Below are 13031 nucleotides of genomic sequence, written 5' to 3'. Positions count from 1 at the left end.
CCAATACATGTGGTCCATTTGTAGCCTCGCAGAAGAGAGTCCATGATACGTTCAGATGTCGCAGGAGCATTGCATAGGCCAAAGGGCATGAACCATCAATATAAACAATATAAACCATCAGGTGTGATGAAGGCCGTCTTCTCACGGTCCATTTCATCAACTGATATCTGCCAGTAGCCGGATCGAAGATCAATGGACCAGAACTATTTAGCTCTGTGCAAGCAGTCTAAGGCGTCATCGACGCGTGGTAGTGGGTAGACGTCTTTTCGGGTGATCTTGCTTAAATGGCGATAATCGGCGCAAGAACGCCAGGTACCATCTTGTTTTTCGCAAGGACGACAGGCAAAGCCCAAGGGCTGGCTGATGGTTCGATGACCCCTTTGCGGAGCATTTTGTCCAATTCTGATTGGATGACTTGACGTTCAGCATGCGATATACGATAGGGACACCGACGAAAAGGATTCGTGTCTCCAGTGTTGATACGGTGGTGAACAACAGATGCTTGCCCTAAAGGCTTGTCGCCGATATCAAAGATGTCAAGGTACGATTCGAGGAGGAGACATATGTCTGTGGTCTGTGCAGAGGTGAGGTAAGGTGCAACGTCTTCGAGAAGTCATCCATTAGGGAACCAGAGCTGTGAGCTGCAATTGGTGCTAAGAAACCGCTCTCGGCATTCAGACTTTCAATGTCAAATTCTGAATTATTAGAAATGCTGGCCAAGAACATGCCGGCTGGAAGAACTTCAAGGCACAGGCTGAAATTGCGAAGCGGAAGAACGACGCCATTATTAGTAATCGTCACCAGCGTATGCGGAAGAGCAACAGAAAAGCACGTCAATGATGCGGCGAAGGACATATTCACCGTCAGGAATCTGTGGCTCTGAGGTCAAAGCGACGTAAGTGAGTGCCTCAGGTGAGACACGCACAGATTGAAGCGAACACAAGTGTGGTGGAGCGTTGCTTGGAGCATTGGCGACTTGAGGCAATTCCAACTGAAAAACGCCGGTTGTGCAGTCGATGAGAGCGGAATGATGGGATAAAAAGTATAATCCAAGGATAACGTCGAGAGGGCAGTTGTCGATCACAGCAAAGAGAACAGAAGTAGGGCGGCCGGCTATACTTAAACGTGCAGTACACATTCCAAGAACAACCAGCACGCTGCCGTCGGCCACACGAAGCACTCGGGTGGCTGCTGGGGTGAGGACCTTCTTTTAACGTCTACGTAGGCCAGCATTCATCATAGATACATCACAGATACGTGTCGACGAGTGCTTGGACAGGTAAGCCGTCTATTTTAACGTCAATTACACTTCTATTTTTGGGCACAGACAGAGGATTTGCTGCAGTAGTAGGCAATGCAGCTCCACCTCCGAGGGCTGCATTTCTTAGTTTTCTGAAAGGGTGCGGCCATAAACCACTAGGGACGAAAGGTGATATGGTTGCGGCAAACGGCAATATGGGCCACGCGTTTATGGTGAATGAGACTGGTGTCCGCGCGGCGATGGTGAGCTACTGTACCACGTGTTACTAGCAGAGTTATCGGCGCTGTTAGACTTGGCGGTGTGCGAAACATTGCGGGCATTTCCATCAAAACGGCTCATGTTGGTCGGCGTGCGAGGTCCTGAGGGCCACGAGTTGCGACAGTATCTGGCGACATGACCAATGCGGTGACAAGAGAAATATATCGGCTCGTCGTCCGCGGCTCTCCACTCAGTCGGGTTGCGATAACGCGGAGAGAAGCGTCGGGGTGGAGTGAAAATAGTAGAAGAGCGTTCTTTGGCTCTGGGGTTGGCGACAGCATGTACAGAATGTAGGTCAGTGTTTTCAAGTTCCTGTCGAACGATGGCTTGCACAAGGGGAACTGAAAAAGGGGTAGCATCAGGGCTACGCGAACAGAAAGCTGTAGAGGCCATCGCGTCTAGTTCGCGTCAAACGATTCGCACCACCTCGTCTGATGGCGACGCCTGCTATTGTGTGGGCTGATCCTCACGCGTCTACGTTGCGGCAGTGTTGCGAAGTATGCTGAATGGTTGCAGGACGCGTCGGCGTTTGGCCTGCTCGAACTGTCGGCACTCTTTGATGATAGCATCAACTGTAGCATCAATCTGCTCATGTGCTTTTGCACATGAGCAGATTAAAGGCGTCGTCAGCAATGCCCTTAAGCACGTGCCCGACCTTCTCAGCTTCTGTCATGTCCTGATCGGCTTTACGACAAAGCGTCATCACGTCCTGGAAATACGAAACATAGGACTCCTTGGGGGATTGGGCACGGGAGGCCAGTTCCTGCTTTGCGGTAATTTTACGGCCGGTTGGTTTGCCAAACAACTCTGTCAACTTCTCTTTGCATTGGTCCCAGCTGATCAGCTCCTCTTCATGGTTTTTGATCCACACCTTTCCCGTGCCTCTGAGGTAGAACAACAGGTGAGCTAGCATTAGCGTAGGGTCCCATTTGTTGATTCCACTCACACGTTCGTACATAGCCACCCACTCTTCAACGTCGGTGCCATCAGTCCCGCAGAAAGTTCCGGGATCCTTGGGTTGCACAACCACAACCGAAGGGGACAGTGACGTAGCAGGCGATAGTGACGTTGAAGACGGCAACGACGTTCATCTCGAGTGCTCACGATCATTCATGGTGAGGACAGTGATGCGTCGTCCACTGCGCAGCTCCGTTTCCAGCCGTGGTAACCAGCGCCTCCCACCAATATGTTACGGGGATGTTGGAAGTATAAGACTGTATTTATTAGTATAGAACAGCAGCAAGTGCCTCACGATCTTCTTCTTCCTCTCTCATCTTTTATGCTTCCGTAATTATACGCTCGCACGCAACGCATTTAATTGTTAGAAAAGGCTTCGGTACTTTTTCCTCAATAAGGTGCTTTCAATCGACGCAAGATAGCTGTATATATATTGTTGCGGGATTTAGGGCACAGGATATGGAAGAATAGTTTAATAAGGGAAGTTATAACTTTAGCTGCTACTGTATCGGACTAACATGTTTTGCAGTAACTGATTTTAACATATGACTGAAGATAATGGCGATCAGTGTCTTACAGCTAAATGGTCTTCATCTGTAAATTTCTCGTTCAACGTCATAATGAGGTAATGAGAAGTTGAAGATTTTGACCTTGTCTTCCCCATTCTGAGTCATACTGCGGTGGTAAAGCGAAGCATAATGTCGGTGCAGGTCTTAAGCTAAGCAGCATCGAGATGGACGATCACAGGCAACTCACATTTCCCTGAAGCACGCGTCCCGACTTGCCGCACAGGGAGAAGCATTTGATGAGGAAGAACAGCTGCTCGGCCGGGATTCCGCTGAAAGCGTGTGTTCCACCGCTGTGGATGCCCTCGCTCAGCGCCGACAGGCCACTGGCAATGTGTGCCCCAACGCTCTGAACGTATACCTCGCGCAGTTCCCGAAGGCTCGCACCAGGCAAGATGGCGGATGCGTTAAGCACGGCGATGAAGCGCAGCACGTCCATGTAGAGCTGCCACGCTCCTGGTTTAAACTGCTCTTTGCTGTATTCCTGCATAGTCACGAAAGTGCACATCTTTCACCTGCGAACCAAGATATAATGTTACGGTTGCTCCTCGCAAGTGAATCGACGCTGGAAGAGGATTGCGCAACTGAGTCGCCATCAATTGTCCAGAGTGCAATTTGATTCCCAACTAACCATAAGGGGACAGGAATACCCTCCGGTTTGCAGGTACAGGTTTGTAACGCAGGTAATAGCATGCAAAAATTGAAGCTCTCTCTCTCGGCTTTCTGATGGTTGCTTCGACATCATGCGTTATTACTATTTCATGTGCCATACGTTTGCTTAAGTCATACTTTACATTTCTAATTAAGCTTTCTGAAACCCCATGTGAGGTGCTACGCAGGAAGCGCCGAGTTTGGCGACACTCGGGATCTTCACGAGCTCTGGTGACGCCCCAAGATGAAAAAAATAATGGTACCAAGACAAAGTTTGTCCCTTGGCATGCCTCCAGTTTCATTTGTTTATCTAGATTCCCTCTGGGTGGCTATCATTCCTTGGGTGTTGCCTTATGGGTGGTCGACAAACTGGAGCTCACGTGGCCATACCGCTGGTGCAAGGTCAATGCCCTCTTCACCTATTTCTCGTTCCACCGAGCGCATCACATGCAAAAGCAAGTTACAAAATAAACGCATTTAGTACAATATTATGAGTCACTTTAATGTGGTTGATAAGCATTTTAAAGTTTGCAAGATGTGCACTGAATGTGTACCAGACTAATTTTCAATTTATCTCGTTTCCTGTTTTAGCACAAGCAAACGCCCCCTTCCCTCTTTCCTCTGGATTGAATTGTAGCAGCTCGCTATGCGCTTGCGCTCGCATTTCTGAGCACACAATGGTATGCTCCTGGTTATCACACTCGGCTTTCAACAGATAGCTCATTGATCGAGCTAAAGTAAGGCCGCGAGACGAAGTGAGCGTCCAATATCGCAGAAGTGGTTTGCCACGCGTTTACTGTGCAAGTTCAAAAATTAAATTAGAGGGTTTTACGTGCCAAAACCACTTTCTGATTATGAGACACGCCGTACTGGAGGACGCCGGAAATTTCGACCACCTGGGGTTCTTTAACGTGCACCTAAATCTAAGTACACGGGTGTTTTCGCATATCGCGCCCCATCGAAATCCGGCCACCGTGGCCGGGATTCGATCCCGCGACCTCGGGCTCAGTACTGCGTAAGTAGGCAAGGCTACCGGAAAACACTCATCAAAGCAAAGGGTCAGAAAACTACGCTTTATTTTGTTTTAGTTTGTGACGCACCTTCATACCGGTAGCACCTAGCGATGGCGCCCAACAATTGACCAAAGGAAAGAATCTTCAAACTGGGTAGCCCCGAGCGTTCCGTGGCTTCTAACAAACGCAATAAGGGTCTTTGCAGTGCACGTGGCCGTTAATTGACTGCCACCACATCCACGTAAGGTGGGACTCCAGTAGGGGTGCAGTTACCCTGCACCCGCCGCCGACTAGGTGGCGCTTCACTTTTTGACAACAGCTTCTGTTTTTTGCGTGTGAGCGCCCATGATGGTGTCCACAAAGTTCACGTTGTGGTTGACTGTCTCCCAATGCAGATTGAGGCTTGCACCGTTAGCATCCACTAAATCTGGGATGCAGTTGCATGCGGCCCATTCATCACTGTTAATATTGCTCCCTGGTTTAACATTGGGTGCAGTAATGGCGCCTATCGCCTCCGCGTTTTGTCGGTTAACCTTGAATTGTGGCATTTACCCTGTGGTCACGCAGACCCCGCCGAAGAGCCATGATCCACGATCTGCAACACAACCGTAATTTTGGTGGCTCGGTAGAACAATGTCGCCCACCAATTTGCACTGTTTCCGCATCTACCGAGTGGAGGTCGCGCCAGCAGCTCGTTCTTCACAACCACTCGGGTGCAGCTTCTCATCTCGGCGATGGCGGGCTACGACAGAGGCAGCAACTCACCGGTCATTTCCTTCAACTGCCACACGTCTACGCTTTTGCTCACGCTGTGCGTGAGCCACATCACATGCCACCTGGAAGGGTGGGCGACCGAGACGGTCCATCTTGCAGCGAAGTAACGTCCGTCGCCTCTCTGCTTGTATAGTGCAGTGGTACCGTATAACTGCGACCACTGCTTTCGGCACCTGGTGAAACGAAAGGCAGCCCGGCGTCCACTCGTAGCCCTCCTGTTTAACGTGACTTCTTCGCAAGTTGGTTGGTCCTGGTTAAATCCCAGGTCCTTGCAGGTGACCCAGTACTCAGATGACGCCGCCGGACCTGGCCTGGCGCTGGGGCGCGGTAAACGCACAGCGCTTGTAGGTAGAGCGAGTGGAAGCAACCGCACGAACTCTTCCTCCGCAGCCCATTCACGCAAGTCTGTGCTGGGAAAGTGCAATTTGCCCACCACGCTGTCTCTGCAGTCGAGTTTTTTTGCATAACTTGTCACACAGCCAGCGCACTGACGCTGCGGAAAGGCGAAAATGATGCGGAAACTATGTCGGTCTTGTAGGTGAACAGATCCAGACAGTCATATTGTCACGTGGTGGTGACGTTGAAGAACACAGTAGCAATACTGCGAAAGACAAAACTAACCTGTGCCCACAAAAACAGGCTACACTTACAGCACAACGATAGCGGCGAACACGGTCGGCGATCGTCGAAAATCTGATCAGCGGGTGAAGCGCGTCGGCTTTTATACAGCAGTCGTCGAATGTTCCAGACTAATCATTGGGACCCGCGTGCCTTCCACAAAGTTCTACACAATTCGCGTCAGGCGATGAAATCAGATAACATAAGGTTCGGCGACAACAGACAGCGGATAGAAGCATCGATAACTTTCCAGAAACTTCGGATACATGCAGGCGCGTCCCGCGCTGTGCGATAACATATGTTAGGCGGCGAAACGTGGTCGCCCGATTAAGATAAGTACACGTGTCATTACCCCCCTCTTAAAAAGCATCGACCCGATGCTGCAAACAAACGAAAGTTATAAAGAAAAGCACTCGTAGCAAAGAAAACAACAAAATAAGGAAGTTCGTAAGCGTCCGTAAAAGGGTTTAAGGCGCACCCCGTGGACCACTTCAGATCGTGCGCGGCGCCGCTGTGAATGCGAAATGCCGTCTGGCACGACCTCATAGTCCAGTGCGCCAATACGTCGAATGACTTTGTAGGGTCCGAAATAGCGTCGCACTAGTTTCTCACTGAGTCCTCGTCGGCGTATCGGGGTCCATACCCAAACACGGTCGCCGGGCTGGTACTCCACGAAGCGTCGTCGGAGATTGCAGTGTCTGCTGTCAGTACGCTGCTGGTTCTTGATCCGTAGAAGGGCGAGCTGTCGAGCTTCTTCGGCGCGCTGGAGATAGGTAGTGACGTCAAGATTTTCCTTGTCAGTGACGTGCGGCAGCATGGCGTCGAGCGTCGTCGTCGGGTTCCTGCCGTAAACCAGATTAAATGGCGTGATCTGTGTTGTTTCTTGCACCGCCGTGTTGTAAGCGAATGTTACGTATGGCAGGACCGCATCCCACGTCTTGTGCTCGACGCCGACGTACATTGCTAGCATGTCGGCGAGGGTCTTGTTCAGGCGCTCCGTGAGACCATTCGTCTGCGGATGGTAGGCAGTTGTCCTCATGTGACTTGTCTGGCTGTATTGCAGAATGGCTTGCGTGAGCTCTGCTGTAAAAGCCGTTGCTCTGTCGGTGATGAGGACTTCTGGAGCACCATGTCGCAGCAGTATGTTCTCGACGAAAAATTTCGCCACTTCGGCTGCGCTGCCTTTCGGTAGAGCTTTAGTTTCAGCGAAGCTGGTGAGATAGTCCGTCGCCACGACGATCAACTTATTTCCGGAAGTTGATGCCGGAAGCGGTCCCAACAAGTCCATCCCAATCTGCTGAAAAGGTCGGTAAGGAGGCTTGATCGGCTGTAGTAATCCCGCTGGCCCTGTCGGTGGTGTTTTCCGTCGCTGACAGTCTCGGTATGTCTTGACGTAACGGGGGACATCGGCGGTTAGGTGCGGCCAGTAATACCTTTCTTGTACCCTCGATAGCATCTGGGGGAAACCGAGGTGCCCAGTGGTCGGATCGTCATGTAGGGCGTGCAGTACTTCTGGACGCAGCGCCGACGGAACAAGAAGAAGGTAGTTGGCGTGGACTGGTGAGAAGCTCTTCTTCACGAGTAGGTTGTTTTGAGGCGTGAACGAAGACAATCCACACTTAAATCCCCTAGGGACAACGTCGGTGTACCCTTCCAAATACTCGACTAGGGCTTTCAGCTTCAGGTCTCCTCGTTGCGGTTCGGCGAAGTCTTCCGCGCTTATTATTGCATGGAAGGCGTCGTCATCTTCGTCATCTTACGGCTGTGGGTAAATGGGGGCGCGTGATAGGCAATCGGCATCTGAGTGTTTTCGTCCGGACTTGTATGTTACAGTGATGTCGTATTCTTGTAGTCTGAGGCTCCACCATGCCTGCCGTCCTGAAGGGTCCTTTTAAGTTAGCTAGCCAACACAACGCGTGATGGTCGCTGACCACATTGAATGGCATTGCCATATAGGTAAGGGCGAAATTTCGCTGTAGCCCAAACGATGGCGAGGCATACCTTTTAGGTTGTAGAATAATTGCCTTCCGTTTTTGACAACTACCGGCTAGCGTCAGCTATCACGTGCTCATGTCCATCTTTTCTCTGGACTAGGACGGCACCGAGGCCTAGGCTACTGGCGTCAGTGTGGATTTTGGTATAGGCGTGCTCGTCGAAATGCGCAAGTACGGGCGGCGACTGCATGCGTCGTTTGAGTTCATGAAATGCGTCGGCCTGCGGTGTTTCCCCATTTGAACTCGACGTCACATTTAGTTAGATGTGTCAGCGGCTCAGCGATGCTTGAAAAGTCCTTGACAAATCGCCTGTAGTAGGCACACATGCCAAGAAATCTACGCACTGCCTTCTTGTCGATGGGCTGCGGGAACTTTGCGATGGAGGCTGTCTTCTGTGGGTCGGGGCGGACTCCAGACTTGCTGTTGATGTGGCCTAGGAACAGAAGCTCATCGTAAGCGAAGCGGCACTTTTCTGGCTTCAGAGTGAGCCCTGATGACTTGATGGCCTCCAGTACTGTTGCAAGCCGCCTAAGGTGATCGTCGAAATTTCCGGCGAAAACAACGATGCCATCCAAGTAACGAGACAGGTCTGCCACTTCAATCCTGCTAACACCGTGTCCATCACGCGCTGGAACGCTGCAGGCGCCGAGCACAGTCCAAATGCCATAACCTTGAACTCGTAGAGGCTGTCAGGGGTGACGAAGGCGGTCTTTTCGCGATCTCTTTCGTCGACTTCTATTTGCCAATAGGCAGACTTGAGGTCCATCGACGAGAACTATTTAGCGTTGCAGAGCCGATCTAATGCGTCGTCTACGCGTGGTGGGGGTATACATCCTTCTTTGCGATCTTGTTCAGTCGATGATAATCGACGCAGAAACGTAAGGTTCCGTCCTTTTTCTACACCAAGACAACAGGGGATGCCGGCGGGCTTTTTGACGGCTGGATGATGTCGCCGCGCAGCATTTCGTCGACTTGTTGCCTAATAGCTTCACGTTCTCGCGTCGACACTCGGTAAGGGCTCTGGCGGAGTGGTCAAGCGCACTCTTTGATTATTACGCGATGCTTTGCAACTGGTGTTTGCCGAATCCTCGATGACGTCGAAAAGCAGCCTTTGTATCGTCGGAGCAGAGTTCTGAGCTGCTGTTGCTCATTCACGGGGAGACTGGGATTAATGTCGTAGTCTGGTTCGGGAACCATGGTCGTCGGGGTAGATGCGGCGAAATCCGAGAGGACAAACGCATTACTGGTATCCAGAATTTCCTCGATATACGTGATCGTCGTGCCCTTGTTAATATGCTTGAACTCCTGGCTGAAGTTTGTTAGCAACACTTCAGTTTTTCCTCCATGCAGTCGAGCGATCCCTCTTGCGACGCAAATTTCGCGGTCGAGCAGTAGACGTTGGTCACCCTTCTACGTCAGCAGGTGTTTTGGTGCCTACGGAAATGACAATGCTGGAGCGAGGCTGGATGGTGACTTGACTTTCGAGCACGCTTAAGGCATGGTGACTACGACAGCTCTCCAGCCGTATCGGTCCATCTCTCGACAGCGTTATCGACTTCGACTTCAGGTCGATGATTGCGCCGTATTGGTTCAGGAAGTCCATGCCGAGAATTACGTCTCGTGAACACTGTTGGAGGATAACGAAGGTGGCAGGGTAAGTCCGGTCATGAATGGTTATTCTTGCCGTGCAGATTCCAGTCGGCGTGATGAGGTGTCCTCCAGCGGTTCGAATTTGCGGGCCTTCCCATGCGGTCTTAACTTTCTTCGGCTGGGCGGCGATGTGTCCACTCTTTACGGAGTAATCAGCCCCTGTGTCCACTAAGGCGGTAACTGCGTGGCCGTCGAGAAGCACGTCGAGGTCGGTGGTTCGTTGACTGGCGTTGCAGTTCGGTCTTGGCGTCGGATCACGGCTGCGTCGCGTTGAACTGAAGTTGGAACGTCGCGTCGTCAAGTCGTCTTTCGTCGGTGTGGTCTTTGCTTCCACACTTCGTCGGGACGGCGGCGTGTCGTTATGTCGTCGAGGTAGTTTCTTCGGCGTCTTCGTCGGTGGTGGAGGATCTTCGTCACTTCGACGAACAGCAACCGCACAACCGCACCTCCATCGGTTGCTGCTTTTAGGTTTCCGGATATGGGCTCGCTGACCGGCCCCGGGCTGGGCCAGTGTATGGACGGCGCTGCGGCGACAGGTAGCGGCCTGGTGACTGCGAACGGGACAGTCGTCGAGGGCTCCACGTGACATCGCCGTAGTCAGCGATGTCACGACGGCGTTCATCTTCCCTCGGGCGCTGTGCGTTGACGGCGAAGCCTCGCAATCCCAGCTCGCGGTATGGGCATCGGCGGTACCCATGGCCGGCTTCGCCGCAGTGGTAGCAGAGCGGGCGGTGGCCTGGAGAGCGCTAAACGCCTGTCTTCCTCGGGTAGCTGCGCTGGGCGACGGGTGGGCGTGCTGGCGGCGGCGGCGGTGGTCGACGGAATTGCGGCGTTACAGGGCTCTGGCGCGGTCGTGGAGGGGGACCTTGACGGCCGGTGACGGCGGCGTAGGTCATCGCTTCTGGCTGGGGCTGCGATGATTTTGGTTGGACCTCGGGAACTCGGAGCAATCACTTAACCTCATCTTTCACGATGTCGGCGATTGAGGCCACTTGAGGCTGCGACGAAGGCAGGACCTTGCGCAGTTCTTCGCGCACAATGGCCCTGATGGTCTCTTGAAGGTCGACCGAACCCAGTCCTTGGATGGCGTACTGCGGCGTGAGCCCCTGGCGGTTATATTGCCGGGTGCGCATCTCCAGAGTTTTCTCGATCGTCGATGCCTCTGCGGAAAACTCAGCCACAGTCTTCGGTGGGTTACGAATAAGTCCGGCGAAAAGTTCTTGCTTGACGTCCCGCATCAGGAAGCGGACTTTTTTCTCCTCCGACATTTCCGGGTCGGCGTGCCGGAAAAGACTGGCCATCTCCTCCGTGAAGATCGCGATTGTCTCATTTGGAAGCTGCGCTCTGGTTTCTAGTAGAGCTTGGGCTCGCTCTTTTCGCACCACGCTTGTAAATGTTTGCAAGAAGCCGCTTCGGAACAGGTCACACGTCGTAAAGGTGGCTTCTCGATTATCGAACCACGTCCGGGCAGCGTCTTCCAATGCGAAGAAGACATGTCGCAGTTTGTCGTCGCTGTTCCAGCTGTTAAATGCAGCGACCCACTCATACGTCTTGAGCCAGGTTTCCGTGTACTCGAATGTTGAACCGCGGAACTTCGGAGGTTCCCTGGGCTGCTGCAGCACGATTGGGGACGCTGGGGCTGCCATTGGGGTTGCCTTGGCCACAATCTTGGTTTTCTCAGGTAGAAGTCCGTGCTCCGGGGGCAGCTGTTGAAGACGGCGGCTTGCTCGATGCTCCGGGACTACGTTGGTGTTCTCTTTGCGGTCCGGGCTTGGATCACGGCTTGTTGGGGGCGTCCGGTACATGAATGAAAAGCACCTCCACCAGATGTCACCTGGTGGTGACGTTGAAGAACACAGTAGCAATACTGTGAAAGACAAAACTAACTTTTATTGGGCGAACCTGTGCCCACAGAAACAGGCTACACTTATGGCACAACGATAGCGGCGAACACGGTCGGCGATCGTCGAAAATCTGATCAGCGGGTCAAGCGCGTCGGCTTTTATACAGCAGTGTCGAATGTTCCAGACTAATCGTTGGGACCCGCGTGCCTTCCACAAAGTGCTACACCATTCGCGTCAAGCGATGAAATCAGATAACATAAGGTTCGGCGACAACAGACAGCGGATAGAAGCATCGATAACTTTCCAGAAACTTCGGATACATGCAGGCGCGTCCCGCGCTCTGCGATACCATATGATAGGCGGCGAAACGCGGTCGCCCGATAAAGATAAGTACACGTGTGAATATGGACGCTTACTGCCGCTGGATGCGATGGCGCTGGCTGCTGCTGCCGCTGCCATTTTCCCTGGTTCAAGTCGGGGGGGGGGGGGGGGGGGGGTCGGGTTCGCGATTGTACGAGTTTGGCAAGAGCTCGCCTGCCAGTCAAAACCGTATGTCACGCCCCGCGCGAGGCATTGTAATTCTTGTGCGCGCACCCACCAAGGGTGGGCCACGGCCAACTTATTTTTTGGCAAGAGCGACGTTGTGCTGAGCTGATAGGTATATCTTGACCGCTCAAATAAAATACGCACAACGCACAGCCATCGGTGATGTACTGAGCACCACTGTCAAAAAGCACCGACTGGCGCTGGCTTATGCATATTTTTTTCAGGTTGTGATGGCCCCACAATATGGCTTCATTATGCCTGCATTGTGGCGACGTAGAGCACATCAAATAATTATCGGCCCGACACTGTAGCCGCTTGCCAGACGTCAATGCGCCGTGGTGGACGACGGTGCTGAGGAGTGCGTAGTGTTCTCCAACGACAACGTATCGCAGCTGTAGTTTGAGATGGCCGCTCTGTCATCGGCGATGTATCGGCGCAGCAGTGTCGCAAACACGGTCAGCGTCGAGAATCGCTCGCTTTTCTAGACCCAGTTCGCTGGAATTTCTTCATCGCAAGCACTGCGCACTAAACAATTGCAACAATTTCCCCCGTTCGAAGTCTCATTTCATGACTGCACACATGATCCATCACTTGCCGAAATGCGATTGCTGCGTTGTCGTTATGATATCCATCTGCGATCGCTGTTAGCTCCAGCAGAGACAATCCGCAAGCACACTAGCGTGCACTACACCCTTAAATACTGCGTACATGCCCACAGAGGCGCCTTCACTGGAGAAGCAATAAAATCGATGAATTGTGTTGCTCGGCAGCGTGCTCCTATTCGTAATGCATCGCTGAGGTAAACTGAGGTCGTTACCTGAGGTCCACACAGGTAAACTGGTACATTTTCACTGTGCTGCGTCACTATGGACCCTAGAACGCGTACCGTAGCACCATGT

The 13031-nt window shown here is 52.4% G+C and overlaps 1 protein-coding gene across 1 annotated transcript in view; it reads right to left on the bottom strand.

The window, feature by feature from the left end:
- LOC129387073 (uncharacterized) overlaps positions 1 to 13031 on the bottom strand; it is a 258084-nt gene that overhangs the window by 115778 nt on the left and 129275 nt on the right. Inside the window, exon 6 of the mRNA XM_072286230.1 lies at positions 3233 to 3526. Within this exon, the coding sequence (XP_072142331.1) occupies positions 3233 to 3526 (294 nt within the window). The remainder of the gene's footprint in view (positions 1 to 3232; positions 3527 to 13031) is intronic.

This window comes from Dermacentor andersoni, chromosome 2 (assembly GCF_023375885.2).
Source record: "Dermacentor andersoni chromosome 2, qqDerAnde1_hic_scaffold, whole genome shotgun sequence".
Lineage (NCBI taxonomy): Eukaryota > Metazoa > Arthropoda > Arachnida > Ixodida > Ixodidae > Dermacentor > Dermacentor andersoni.
This window is presented reverse-complemented; position numbering and strand designations above follow the sequence as displayed.